This window comes from Drosophila ananassae (genome assembly GCF_017639315.1).
Source record: "Drosophila ananassae strain 14024-0371.13 chromosome 4 unlocalized genomic scaffold, ASM1763931v2 tig00000061, whole genome shotgun sequence".
Classification (NCBI taxonomy): Eukaryota; Metazoa; Arthropoda; class Insecta; order Diptera; family Drosophilidae; genus Drosophila; species Drosophila ananassae.
Window position 1 is genome coordinate 3087484 of NW_025319038.1, and position 15851 is coordinate 3103334.

General features: G+C 37.9%; 1 protein-coding gene across 1 annotated transcript in view; it reads left to right on the forward strand.

Annotated features, from left to right (window-relative positions):
- Positions 1-391: 391 nt before the first annotated feature.
- Positions 392-15851, forward strand: part of LOC6502738 (protein yellow) — a 45299-nt gene continuing 29839 nt past the window's right edge. Inside the window, exons 1-2 of the mRNA XM_032455795.2 lie at positions 392-709; positions 13946-14612. Of these exons, the coding sequence (XP_032311686.1) occupies positions 495-709; positions 13946-14612 (882 nt within the window). The 5' untranslated portion in view covers positions 392-494. The remainder of the gene's footprint in view (positions 710-13945; positions 14613-15851) is intronic.

The window sequence follows — 15851 nt, forward strand, 5'->3', positions numbered from 1 at the left end:
ATCAAGTTGGGCTCCACCCGAAATTATCCTTCCTTTATTGTTAATGTGTAATTTTATTAATTTATTTTATTGTAGGCAGGTTAATTTAAGAATTATTTAAAATTTAAAGTTAATTTAAAATTATAGAACAAATATTACACAGTTTTTGGTAACAACTACAATTTTTTTCAAACCTAACAATGTGACCAATGTTTGGATAAAACTGATCTAATTTAAACAATACACAAAAACACACAGAACATTTTCAATTCCTCGGCTATATATAATTCCGACTCTAGTCGAAGACCGCTCTTTTTTGTGGTTTATTTAACCTATTAAAAAGCTTATTAATATGTATATAAAATAGGCTTTTTCTTTGCAAAGCTTTACAAAAGCTTTATGAAGTTGTTAAATCTTTTATAAACGCAGTCATTTACTTTACTTCAGTCAATGTAACTTCAATAACTTAACGCTGCTAATTAAAATTATTTAATTAAACATAAAACGCTATAAAGATGAAGTACTCAATCTTTCAAAATCTTTTTGTAATAATTTACTTAACGGTGCTGGCAAAAAAAAATGTATTTATTTCAGCCATTTCACAGATTTATAAATATACGAATGCTCAAAGCTCCGCGAGTGAAAGTCAACTTGAAATCGTTAATGAGTGGAAGTATCTTGACTTTGTATATCCAACATTTGTTGATCGTCAAAAGGCAATCCAAAATGGGTAACAAAAAATTTCCTTCACTGAATACTAGTTTAAAGTAAAAAGCTTAAAGTTATTTATTGTTCAAGTCGTTTACAGCGTTTAAATTATTTAAATTAATTATATTCTGTAAAACATAATTATTCGGTTCAAGGTTTTAAATTCTACAAAAAAATTTAAAAATTTAATAAACAATGATTTGGTATCCATAGAGGGTACACATATAAGACCCTACAAAGCAGGGTGAACACGTCTCCCTGAGCTCCCAAAAATTATTAAAAAATTTGTTAGTCAAAACAAAATGTGACAGTCATTTCAAGCCCTTTCACTGGGAAACAAATACTCCTACTACTCCAACATTTTGAGTCCAGATATAAACAGAAACGAAAGTTTTGATTTTTAAGCCATTGATCAATTTTTTCAAGTATTTATTTTTTATTTTTATGTGATCAAACATACATAGTAGACATCTGCAGTGGCAAAAATCCTCATTCAAATGCACAATGCTAAAATTGAGTTGAATGAATTTGAGAGCAAAGCCAACATGATGTGAGAGGGTTGGGTTTCTTACGCTTACTCATTTGCAAAATCATTTGATAGAAGGAAACGAATTGAGTGATTTGAGAACGTTAAAAAAAGAGACGTTTCATTCGAATGATTCGATTTGTAAATGTAAATAAAAGGAAATAAAAACAAATTAAATGCAGGGAATTTTCTTCGAGTCCGAAAAGGCTTTATATATATGTTTTTTTCTTTTATTTATTTCTAAATTAACGATAACTTATGACTAATTTAAATTGAAATGCAAAAAAATTATTTTGTTGATATTTTCTGAGTTAGAAAAAAAACAGGCTCGTCGGCTTCTTTTATAACTTGGTTGCTGCAGCTCTCAGAAAGAAATGTGCCCGAATTATAAGAAACAACTCGAAAGATTCGGGTACACATGACATTGACATATTTCTCATTTCACTTTTCGTTTCGTTCATTCTTTGTCATTCCGTTTGACGTCTCAAATTACGAGAGGAACACAAGCTTACACTCATACAATGTCATTTCATTTCCATCATTCCACTCACTTCATTCTATTCGTTTCGAATGTACTCTGTTAGACGTATGTTATGAATGTAATCATGCAGACGTCTAATACATACATATACTGACGACTTTTTATCTAGGACTCTCTTAAAGCTATCTACTTCGCGTGGCTCTAGTGTAAACGGACCACAAGTAGAACTTTCATCATCGAACCTACTTCGAGTGTTGCTCTTATGAAACGGACCACAAGTAGGACCGGCCGATAAGGAATCAGCCGAAACCACGTACCATCTGTACTTGAGGAGAACCAACCCAGGACTTCAAGTACCTCACATCAACTCCAGTCTGATCACAGCAAGCGCCTGGTCAACCCGATCAGTCAATTGCAGAATTCAGGTACATTTAGTCAGAACTTTTATACGTTCTTTGTCTACGACTCCGGGACCTACCGTTACGCCCGCGAGTTCAAATTCGATGTAGTGGCCGCACAACGCTCTATGGACGAACAGTAAGAATATTTCGACTTTTGAATTATTCTCTGTTCTATAATTTCTTTGATTTGTCATTTACATCTTCTTCGCTTTGTGGGTATTTGTATGGGTTTCTGTATACTGGGTCCTCATGTTGTTTTTGAATAGTGAGTTTTATTGTACTGGTAAAAGTCAAATTTTCACCCGACCTATACAGTATGTCGCTATATTCAAACCGGATTTTTTGATTTTTTATCTCTTCTTCATTCAAATTGTTCAGTCAGAATTCGTTACATTCTCTTAGCTCATTTTAAATTGTGACAAGTTCAAAGTCGACCTAACAGGATATCATAACTATCGAAAAAATGGTATATACAAAATTGTTATTCGGACGGACAAGTTTCGCTGGGTTTTCATTTTATGGCTCTCAACAAATTTACTAGTCCTTTAATTGTATAAACTTTAAAATTTTCGATATTTTTATTCGAAATTTGAGAAATTTTCTCTCTTAATGTAAATATAAGATCCTGTGACTATTATAACTCTATAGCTTTTTTCCTTTAATACTAATTTTATAAATGGATTTCGTTTTGACTCTCCGTTTCTGTCTCCGACAGAAAACTGTGAATGGTAACCAGAATATCTTCGATTTTGATTCTGATTATTATTTCCCCTATCCTTGTAATTAAACTTAAATTGATGTTTACTTGGATTGGGATCAAATAATGCCAACTCCATAGACGCTACTTTCATTAAGGGGACATGTGTAACACTAGTTTACAAAATTTCAAAAACTTTCTGCCTTTACAATCCCACCATAATTTTTTGATACATGTAGGTCTAGTAAACACGAAAATGACTTTCATAAATTTTTTTATGGTACAATTTTTTTTTAATTCACTTTTGAAATTTTTTTTTAATTTTTGGAGATGTGAAGACTTTTAGATGTATGTCGCGTTCTAATGAACCGATTTTATCGAATGAGCACTTATTTTTTTTAATGGTAATTGAGTTTGCTACAACTTTCATTCTATTAATTTTTCGATTCGTTGGAAATTTTAGGCGGTAGAGGTTCGAACATGTCAAAAAATTGCACTTTTTAGAGTAAATTCAACTGCAAAAATTTACATATCGTCCCACGAAAAATATAAATTGTGAAGATAAGTTATGTTTGAATTTTTTTAATCAAAGCTGGATACAGCTGGGTATAAAAAGACCTAACAAATCAAAGGATGACCAATAGTTTAGTTGGTGCCCGAGACGAGTAAAAGAAAATGAGTAAAAGAAAACGCGAGTTCACCTGCGTAAACGAACCGAACGGTTTTTGCAATGTGTGCGGTGAACATATAGACCGTAAAAATGTACGATCATTTACTAATGACTTGCGACAAAAGTACTTTCACTTCAAAATTGACCCGAATCTTCACTATCCGTGGACCCCCAGAGTGTATGTTCCACATGCTAATCAATTCTTAACAAATGGGCTTGCGGAGAAAGGTCGCTTTTCCCGTCACTTTTCTTTATATCTTCGTCATATGAAAGGACTAGTGGGATTGTTTTTTATTAAACGTTATTCACGTCGATTTCAGTCATTACCTGAAATTCGACACGCCGATGATTTGGAGAAAACTATTTTGTCATAAGACTGATTGCTTTTTCTGCGGTAGCATTATCAGTGGTTTTGGAAAAAAAATACTTCTGGATCTTTTTTCCAACTCTAAAATTACGTACATATGCTGTTCTTAAACTTAGTTTCTCCAAGATGTTTCAGCAGATTCTCTTTGATCTTTGAATGAGATCCATGATGAGAGCTGACTTCATTGCTGGCCAATTATGTGCTCCTGTCAATCAAAAAGGATTCGTCTAATTTTTCCGAAGACAATCAATTCTTGTCTGGGATCTTGTGTGGGGTACATACGAGAAGGTTTCCTGGGGTGATTCCCTGATGAAGCCTAGAGTGCAATCGTAATTTTTAACCTCCTTTAATTGTTGAAGGAGTTGGTAGAGGTGGAGTTTCGATAACACTGCTACTGCTATTATTATTTTTTTATTTGGTTGTTTTGGGGATTATCCGTGAATATACTTGAGGTTGTTTAGGTTCGTTTAGGCACCTATACCTATAGGCCTATACCTATATTCATACCTAATAATCTGATCTAATCAATGTTCATCAGCATGTCCCAATAAGCAATGACCAGACCCACTAACCTATTGGCACACCTAGTAATAATTAGCCATAAGCATGAAACAATATTCAACCTAATATCCCAGCACGGCGCCAGAAGCAGAAATCAGCAGTATCAGCGGGAAGAATGACCGACTGACCGAAGCAAGCAAAGCCAGCGAGCTAAGCCGAAATGCATGACTTAGAGGTGGGTGACATTGGCACTAACATTGGGGGAACACGTCTATAACATTGACTTTCCCTAGGCTTAGTATACATATGTAAAATGTATATCTCTTAAATCGAACCTATTTTGAGTTGCTCCTGTGTAAACGGACCATAAGTAGAACTTTTGTCGTCGAACCTACTTTGAGTGGCTCCTGTGTAAACGGACCACAAGTAGAACGTTCCTTATCTAACCTACTTCGAGTGTTGCTCCCGTGATCCTGTATCTCACATCAACTCCGGCCTGATCAGAGCAAATCCAGGTACATTTAGTCAAAACTTTTATATGTTCTTTGACTACGACTCCGGGACCTACCGTTATGCCTGCGAGTTCAAGTTCGATGTACTGACCGCATAACGCTCTACAGACGAAAAATGCAACTCGTGCATACACGTAGGTTTTCTTTCTCGATTCCTTATTTTAAGATTTAACGCAAATACACTTTAGGTTTTTTTAATGCGACTCATGAATTCACGTAGGTTTTATTTCACTATTTCTTTTTTGTAACCACGCGGTTTTAAACGGGTAATTCTTTTGCGGATCACATTTATAGGTCCGCTCTTTTCCAAAGGATTGTTTGATTAGGACTTATTTTTTCCTTGATCCTGAAATAAAACGAATTTCTAAAAAGATCCTACCGCCTGCGCCAATTATAAGTTTTGGAATAGAATTGTTGAAATATAATATTTATTTTCAATCTTTTTCTTAGTACAAAATACTTATTCAATTTTTGAAGATACCCCAACTTAATCGTTAAGGAAAGTCTCAAACTGTGACTTGCTAGCTGATTAGTGAGTAGGACTTATATAGGGATCCAATAAGTTCCACATTAAGGAAGCCGAGAGAGAGCTGTTAAAGGATCTGACCGATCAATGGGTTTCTTTGTTTAATTACTCTTAAAAGCCAAGTGCGTTCGTTCTCTTGAATGTACTTGTTATAACGTGGGAACTTTCCTGAATTTGGGGTTGGTATTCAATTGTTTATTCTAGTAGTCTGGATTTTTACGATTCATCTTTTACACATTTTCCTAGTCTGCGACTTTTGTATCTAACTACTACGCTTTCTAGTTACTAAGGGTGTCTCGGATGTGAGTAAGATCGAATGATCCTCGAATCCTTATAGGAAACTGGCTACTAGTAAATGTGCATGGTAAATGTGTGTGCTGTGGATGTACGTATATACATAGGCTTACTTGCTTCTGTGGATATGTCACTATATACTAAATAAAATTGACGGATATATCATGTGGAAAAGTCTATGTCAATTGTTCTTAATCATAAAGGCTTTCATGATCTATAACTGTGTCGGCTGTCGTCACCAGTGTGAGAGTTTGGTGTCCGTTGCGCGTACAGAGGGGGGCGTTCGATTTGTACTTGTTCCGTGAACTTAGGATTTGCATAGGCGATAACCGCCGCAAATTGTTCCTGTTATTTTTGTACACCAAGTCCTCGTAGAGTGAACTAGCTTTTTGTAATTGACTGAAAATTTTGAATTGGCATTTTTCCAAAAAATGATTAAGGCACTGAAGTCTTTGCGGCGGGACTTGAATGTTATTAAGTTGTGGAGGGTCATTAATTATCACAAATCCTAGATTCAAATTCCTTGGAACTTTCCAACTGACGATGTCTACGCTGACACCGGCCTAAAGGTCGGTTCACGACCGCTGTTGTATGACAGGGTGCCTGCCTATGATTGTCTTTGACATCTGTGACTGCAGAAATATCGAGAGTTTATTTGTTGGTGTTCCAGCATTGCCTATACTAGATAGCATAACCGGCAATTTAGCTTTTTGAAGCAGCAGCTGATCGAGAGCTGGAATGAAGAAGCACTCGATAGAAAAAAGCTATCTGCAGAGGTTCAATAAAAAAATATTAACAGGGGCTAGTAGAGTTGAGCATAAGAAATTTTATGGTAAGTGACTCAGAATTTATGACCGTACGACAGCCGGAGGGAACATCGGACGATGGCGCTTTAATTGACTGCAGAAAAAATGTAGTTCGCGGAGTTCCCTTCGTCCACAAATACCGCAATTAGAGGAGAGTCTGCAATGCGCATTCTAAGGGAGAGTGTCACTCCTACTCATTTTTGCTTTCATTATTTCACAATATTTGTTTAGCTAATTTGCGGGACTAAGCATAAAATTTTATGCTTATAGTTAGCGTATTTACCAGAGTATTTACCAGAGTATCATAGTGTACGAAACGCCGACGTCAATACGAGGCAAATTTTAAAGTCGAAGTTGAAAAATTCAATTTTTTATTTTTCTTAATTTACATTCTACCCTTGAATATGCGTCGATTGGCACCTCAACCTAGCCGACTTTTCTTTAAAAGTTATTTAAGAAATGTGATTTTGCAGCATTTCCCATTTTTAGCATATCCTAAATGGCCATCTAGTTGTCTGTTAGATTGATCAGTTTGATGGGGATGTTTAATATTGAAATGTGAGCAGCTTTAGTTTAAAGTTCTACGTAATTTCGACTCCGCCCGAAGTTAGCTTTCCTTTCTTGTTATTCGCTTGCAGAGGGTATTATAATTTTGGTCAAAAGTGTACAACGCAGTGAAGGAGACATCTCCGACCCTTTAAAGTGTATATATACTTGATCAGGATCACCTCCGGAGTCGATATGAGCATGTCCGTCTGTCTATCTGTCTGTCTGTTTCTACGCAAACTAGTCTTTCAGTTTTAAAGCTATCGAGTTAAAACTTTGCATTCATCCTTGTTTTGTTTGCAGGCAGTATCTAAGTCGGAACGGATCGGTCGACTACATCCTATCGCTGCCATATAACTGATTGAACGGAAATTTTATAACTTTTGTGTGTTTTAAGTTAGAGAGTTGGGACTATTTGCACATGTTAAATTTGGCCAAAATTTCTTCCGTACAAAATTTCATAAAGATCGACCCACTTTATCCAATAGCTGTCATAGAACTATCGGAATTGACATAACCAGGCCCGGCAGGAGTAGTGGGTTGAGTGGGTAGCTAGACCTACTCGAGAAATCCCGAGTAGTAAAATTACCCACTCGAAATAATCGAATACCATATGGTATATATTTGACGGTCATATTTAAAGACCGACGAGCTCGATCTGGAAAAACTCGTAAATGAGTTTATTTCGCGTAATTCAAAGGGAACTAGTGTTTTTGCTTTCCGCAAATAATTTTTTGTTTTGGGAAAATGACACGGTTTCAGTTGTCTTGGATCCACAAACGGGCCTCAAGGCACGTATCGCTCGTTCTCTGTCACAACGCATGCTTTTTATATATTAGGTGTACAAGTAGAAAACCGCCGTTTTCGACTAGGTGGTGCCATCTTCACAAAACGGTGAGAAATTTTGATCGGGAACGCCAAATGGCGAGCTAAAGTATCGGTTAACAACTCTACATTGTCTCGTTCGTGTATTCTTATTGTCTAACATTTTGTTGGTGCACGAAAATGTCGAAATTCGAACCGAATAAGCGTCATTTGCGGGAGATTTTGCTTTTCGCGTTCAATTCGAAAAAATCGGCAGCTGAAGCGCGTCGAATGATCGTAGAAACTTATGATTAGTCGTGTATAAGTGAAAGAACGTGTCGAGAATGGTTTGCAAAGTTTAAAAATGGCGAGTATGACGTGGAAGACAAGGATCGACCGGGTCCTGTGAAAAAGTTTGAAGTCGCGGATTTGGAGGCACTACTGGATGAAGGTTCTTGTCAAACACAACAAGAACTCGCGGGTTCCTTGGGTGTGACCCAGCAATCAATTTCCCTTCGCCTAAAAAGCTTAAAGCCTAAAATTATGAAAAAAACGGCGGTTTTCTACTTGTACACCCAATATTTGTAAATCTTTAACTTAATTTTAAAACTAAATAAACTTACCTCTCAAGAAAAAAATGATGAGCTGGATAGGTTTTATACATTTGCTACTATTTGAACAGCAACACGCAACATACCGCAGACCAAATTTTACACGGGAAAAAACGTATGCTTTGTGTATTCCTAAACATAAGTCCCGTTAAGAGCTTCGGAGATCTTTAAAGCTGCGATTCATAATTAAATATGCTTTTTATCAACCACCAAAAATTATTTAAACGATTAAAAAGCTGCTAGTTTATTTGTTAGGGCCGAAAACGTAATACATGCCTTCAGGCAGCCTTATGTCTTAGAGGGTTAAGTGAATAATCTAAGAGGAAATAAATGGGCATTGCAAATGAAGATAGAATGAAGAGAGAGAACCTTTTTGAATGAGAGGAAAAGAGAGTAAAGTCCTGCTGAGCGTGGCGCAATGATGGAAAGGAGGAAGACGAGAGGGAAGGTGAAGTGAACGGACGTGAATAAGGTCATTGCGACTCGCTGCGCGTGGTGAAATACAAAATGGCAGAGGAAAACGACCACCCTTTCCCGACATATTTTTATCAGTTAGGGAAGGAGGAAAAGACTGGATTTACGTTTCATATTGGCAAACGAATAGAAGGAGTTCGGATCACTTCGGAAGTTTGCCTTGATTTTTGATTAATAAGAATAATAAACTGGTTGCGAATGTAAAGAAAGTTTGTCTGATGAAACAAAGATCCAGATTTAAGAAACTATTTGTAAGCTCTACATTTCCTGTTCTTAAGACGAGAAATGTGTTCATTAAACCAAGGCAGTTTCGTTGATGAAGACGGTGAAACTTCAGGAAAGATGAAAGAAATTCCCAGTCAATTCCAGCTAAATGATTGCGAAGAGCATTGTAATCCGTTTTTCGGAAATATTTAGTACGATGCTGAGCCTTATAGTTAGCATGAATATTAGCGACATCAATTAACACAGAAACGTCAGGAAGCGATAGTGGTGTAGAACGATTTACAATCACAGAGGATATTTTGTTAGAGCAAATAAAGTCTAGATATCTGCTAAGTGTGTTAAGGATGGGGTTATTTTGGAAGAGAGCAATTTCAATTAATTCATCAATAAAGTCGTTGCGACAACTGGCATGCAAGGAATTGTCATCTTCACACGGGATCCAGGAGATTTGGCGAAGGTTGAAATCACCCATAATTGGGACAAAATCAGAGTCACTGACTTATGATAAAACGATCTTAATAGCCTCAAGGTGGTGAAAATATACAGTATCCTCAACCGATGGAGGTATATAGAAACAGGTCATGAAGATATGAGACGGACCAACAGCTATTTTTACAGCGATGAGCTCGATTCCAAACTGATTCGGGAAAGAGATTAGTTCAGCTGAGTATTTATTATTAACAGCAATGAGGACACCACCACCGAAAGATGGTCTATCCATTCGAAACACAGTGTACTTTGGAACAAAAATTTTATAATCAGAGACAGAGGAATTAAGCCAGGTTTTTCAGTAAGTGCAATAGCATCAAAATCAAAAGAAGCTCTCTTAGTAAAAAATTGGCTCAATTTTCCCAGAATACTTCGAACGTTTTGGTAGCAGTAAGAAAATACGTTATTACTCAGTTTTTTGGAGCTGAATCGGCATAGCTGGAATTTAGAGGATCTTTGGCTAAAAATTCATGAATAATACTGTGCTCAGACCAGGCTGACGGATCAAGTGCTTTGAGTGATTAAGTGATTAAACTTAATGACCGCTTATTCATTAGGAGCTACCTTAAAATGGTTTAAGAGGTGACTCTTGACATCATCCACAGTGGCATCCGGCATGAGCCGGGATATAAATATAGCTTTACGAGGTGCAACAGCTCTAAGCGAAAGCCCAGAGGATCTTAACACAGGCGCCACACCAGTGAGAGGCCTAGGAGACGGTGCCACAGGAACCTGTAGGTTTTCCAACGATGGAGGATCCAAGGCAATAGGTGGACCAAGACTCCTTGACGATTCCATTGGCTGACTTGTTGAATGGATCACTTCCACAGGCACAACAGTAGGCGATGAAGTATTAGGCGTTAAAAAAGTATCCGAATGAATCGCATGAGAAGCAGGAGTACCCAATAAAATGACCCCCATCGGGTTGTTGTTTGGAATTTTTCTCCTTGCAGATTCACTTAATAACTTGAGACCAAGGAATTGGGTCTTAAGTGTAAGGAATTGCTCATTAAGTGCAGAAAATTGCTTACTTCTTACATCTAGAAAGCGTCTGCTTCATGAAAGTCCGCATCTCAGACTCAATCTCTCTATAGGCAATACAAGACCATGTCAGACCAATATTCTTTGTGATAAGATCGCTTATCCGTCCATTGGGCCCACCACCAGCACATTTAATATGTGAGCAGTTGTTGCAAAGCCAGCCGGACAGATACGAGTCACCAGTGATGGATCCTCCAAACTCGCATTTCTTAGCAGTGCAAATTAGACTCATTATTGACTCATTATTGAGATTTGTCCACTGCAGTGAAAGCGAGAAGAGATCAATTAGAAATTTGTGGTAAAGAGGCACGTTCGGATCAGGCACGTCGAAGAGAAGACGTATGAAAAGAGATACGCCGTGACGAATAACCGCTTCAGAGTAACAATGATGTAAAGGCATTACTCGACCGGAGAAGAGAACTCAGGAAGGGAATATATATATATGAATATTCGAAGAGCGCGGCAGAAATAATATTGAAGAATAATATTATTTTTAAGAAGTGTATGGTTCAATGAACTATGTAAGTCAAATATGCTCCGACGATGATACGCGAAAAGAGGAAACTCGTATCAAAGATATAGGTAATCAGATGAGAGCAATCGCAAAAACACGTCGGTATACGGAAAAGTCAGACTAAAGACTGTTTGTATTAGTTTGCTTTTCTCGACTTTCAATTTTTTGTACAAATACCTGCGGCTCTGAGTTCGGATCCTTTAATTCTATGGCCACTTTCCTAGTACAGTCAATGCAGGTGCAGCGCATGGGGATGACGATGACTCCTTCAATAAAGATGCTAAATAAATCCAGTTGATAAATAATTGTTGTTTCGCGACGCGGACTTTAAATTGTGAACTACCGTCGCGAATTCAAGAGTAACATGCTGAACTTGGTTCCCACTCCCGATATAATTTGGAAAAAAAAACTTTTAAGCTTTTGTTAGAGCCCAAGGCAGCATGATCAAGAGTCCTGATGCAATTGACCGCATATCCCAAACGCATAGATTTCAAGATAGCCAACGAAGACACACATAAATTATCCTTTCCTGGACCTATGAATGGAGTCGCCGTGCGAATCCGTTTACAGTTAAAGATATAGAGCGATTGTAATTTGAAGCTTCCACGCGCAGCGATGCTCTATGCTCCATTCGCCAAAAAGGACGGCCCGTCGAAAAAAGATACTAAGATGATCCTAAGATTTGAAACTTCCTCGCGCAGCGATGCTCTACGCTCCATTCGCCAAAAAGGACAGCCCGTCAAAAAAAGATACTAAGATGAACCGAAACACTTGCTGTTGCTGGAGATCTACAAGCGAAGAAATGTCGTAAACAACCCACCTTGGAATCAGCTGTTGGTGTTGGAGAAAATTTTGCATTGATTGGAGTAGAATATCGGAGGAAGTGAAATAAGCGGTAACAGTTGCCATAAATTCCAGCGCTGACTATTGTTGAGGGCTAGGTAAAGAATATGCTGACCCGTCGAAAAATGTGAAGAGGAAGAAATATCGGCTGTAGCGCCACCACAACCTGGGGTTTTTTGACGCTCCAGAGTTTGATGGAGGGAGTCTTGCAGGGAGGTCAATAACATTCGCATGCTGTCTATGAGGAAAAAGAGTAACTTATACCGACATGGGCCAAAAATCATCATATAATTCTTGTTAGTTGGTACTCTAACTTGAATAAAAGTTCTGTTACTAGTAACTTGGCTAGCATTAGCTCCAGTCGTGGAATAGATAAGGACAACTCGCGTTTTTGATGCTTGAAACGTACATATCGCAGATCATTCTGACTCACTGCGTAATGTTATGCGTAATTCTGCGTTAATGCTGTCATCTACATCTACATGTAATTTAAATTTCTTTCTGGAATGAGAAATCCACTTTCGGAGTGGATTTCGAAACGTACTCCTCGATTTTTTGCTCCTTTGTAGCCACTCATCCAAGAAAATCTTTTGTAATACATATAGTGTTGACTGCTTTTGGCCACTTGGTGATGAATCGCTGAGCAGTCTAGGTATATAACTTATATATAATATAAGTCATTAGTAATGAGTAAGTAATGACTCATTACTTCTAAGGATCTGTGTTCCACCGCTTTGCGTTGGGAATATATTTGGTCGTCTAATCCAAGATTACGTTGATTGCGCTTATCTATAATGAATCTAAAGAATAGAAGTCGTGTTGCCCAGCCTAATTATTTACGATGCTCGCATATCTTAGTAGCCGAGTATCGGTCCAATCCCATACTTACGCGATGAAAATGTTTCTTCTCCGCCATTCGGTCCTTGTCTAAATAGGGTTACTTTTTTCTGTCCGGTATGCAAAACTATTAAGCTCACTTCTGCTGCAATTTCTCTCCTCCAAGAATCACGTAGATCCTCTTGTTGAAGAAATAGATGGTTCTTTCTGGTGAATTCGTCTAGGGAAGATACTCGTCGACGATTTACCGTGTTTTATGTAGTATCTACCAAGGAACCTACCTACTCCTGCATTTCTTGGACTTAGTCCTTTTTACTTTTCACAGTATTTTAGTTGGCAGACTTCATGGATGCTCTTGTCGTTGTTGACAATGAGTCTAACCTTTTGGATCTTTCACTTAGTAATACTTTTCAGTAGTCACTGGCATAGGATTAATTAATGATTGAAAATGCGGATTTTTGTGACTGTCGCTTCTGAGGACATCTTTGCCTTGGCCATCTTCAGGTCAAACGGCAGCTTCGCTACTAATTCTAGGAGTAGCAAAGAGTCATACAGAGTGGTGCTCAGACCTATCACTTCTACTTCTGCAGCCTCTCAGCCTCTCGGTTTACTCACTGCTCAATCCCAGGGCGAATTGACTGTCATCCATCTTATTGTTCCCGATGACTTTTTCACACGGCGTGATTGATTTAAGAATCTATGGCATTTTCTGAAGTAATGAAGGTATTGTCAAAATAGGGAAAAGATAAATGGAAAAGAAGATAAGCTAAACTACTTCTGTGCCTCTTTTGATTAGATTGTGACACGACTTTATTCCTCTTAGCCTTGCTCTGCCATTGAACCGGTGAAGCTCCATATCACTCGCCAGATTAGTGGTCATCTGAGCGATCAGTTTCGCATGGTCAATCAGTTTAATGTCGTAATAACCATCTTAAATTTCTTGATTACATTTTATGCTCTTATGAGTTGACCCAGTACAACCAGTATAATAGCTCCGACTTATTTTTCAGATATATCAAACATTACACAAATCTTACACACAACATAAACACAGATTTATATTTTATAACTGTTTCCCTTTTTTTCTGCGCAGAGACTTTATTCCGAAAAATAATGTACCTTTGGGGATCGATTACTTCCCGAACCGTTTGTTTATTACAACTCCTCGATGGAAAAATGGCGTTCCTGCAACTTTAAGCACCATTTCTTATCTTTCAAAGGAAATAAGTCCAGCATTAAAACCATATCCAAAATGGGAAGATCATGGAAACCCCGAAAATCCTGATTGCTCAAAACTGATATCAGTATATCGAACAGCAATAGATAAATGCCATCGGCTTTGGCTAATTGATTCAGGTATTGTTAATGCCACGATTAACTTGAAACAGATTTGTTCTCCGAAAATTGTTGTGTATGATCTTAGTACTGATCAATTACTTGTACGATACGATTTTCCAAAATCTCAAGTGAAAGAGGATTCTTTACACTCAAATATTGTTGTGGATATAGGGAAAAATTGTGAAGATGCACATGCCATTGTTTCAGATGTATGGAGATTTGGACTTGTGGTGTACAGTTTGTCAAAAAACAGAAGCTGGCGTATCACGAACTACAACTTTTTCCCAAACCCAGTAGCATCAGATTTTACCATTGATGGATTAAATTTCCAATGGTTAGATGGAATATTTGGAATGAGTATAGCTCCAAATCAGTCAAGAAAAGATAAGGCTCTTTATTTTCATCCAATGGCCAGTTTTAAGGTACGTTAATAACTTTATTAAACGCATATATAAAATAACCAAGGTAGGAAATTTATTGTGTTCCTTTGGCAAATAAACTTCTTAAGCTACCACTGCCAACCTTTTTTAATTGTATAGAAATAACGATACGTTATTTTGATTAACTGTATTTAAAGTTATCTGCAGCTTTATTCTCACCAACGGCCACTTTATAGGAGGTAGGTTCTCGGACGCACGATATTGGGAGAGCTGCTGAAGAAGGCTTAAGTACTAATACTTCCATCGGTACCAAAAAGGCTGTTGCAGGAAAGACACACGCTGCCAGCTGTCCATACGGTTGAAATTCAGCTTTTGGACTCGATAAAACTGACTGATGAACCACCAGTTAGAAAATGGTTCGGCGTTAAGATATCAAAGGCACCAATGTGACACAGCTGAGTTTGCAGCTCCTCAAATCTAAGAACCGAGGATCTGAGGAAGCGAACTTCTGGCTTATAATTAAATGGGACGCCACAATCCACGCCTGTAACTTTAAAGTCCTGGCAACTTCCAACTCTTTGCTCTGGGAGATCAGCCATCAGCAACTGAGGCTTTGTGCGGCATCATTGGATACTTTTTTGCAATGCATTCATCACCATTTTCCTCCAGATTGGCCAGTATTCAAATAGAATATAGCAAATACCCGCTGCAGTGCTAGAAACGAATTAGCGTACTTGGAACCTGGAAGCTGGCACGTCACCGTACGAAGATTGGATGAGCAGAACCCTTGCCCGCAACTCCAGAGTGGATGGAACCGTTGTTAGCCACTAATCATGAGGTACAAGAAGAAACGCAAGACCATAAAACCAAAAGTTATCATCAGTTATTTCCTAGAGAAGAGCACCACGATACAGAATGTCTGCCGGGATTAAAGACGTAGAAACATACCATACATAAACATACCATGTTCTGTTTAACTGTTGGATTGTCGAAACTAGTTTTGAGACAAAAACATTAAAACGAGTGGGCTCCTCCCGAATCGAGGACAGCAGCAGAGTAGAGTAAATGACATTCTGACCTTGTACCTTCGGATACGACATAAACGCAAGCACCATACGGCTCGATGCTAGCGTCACAAAATCCTTGAATCTTCCATCTAGTAACCATCTACGGAATTCAGCAAACTACGCCATGGTGAAGCTTCAACAAATCCGTTCTCAATCGGGGTGAAGAGTTTGAGAAAGATTTTTATCTCAGGACCATTTCTCACGACATAGCTTC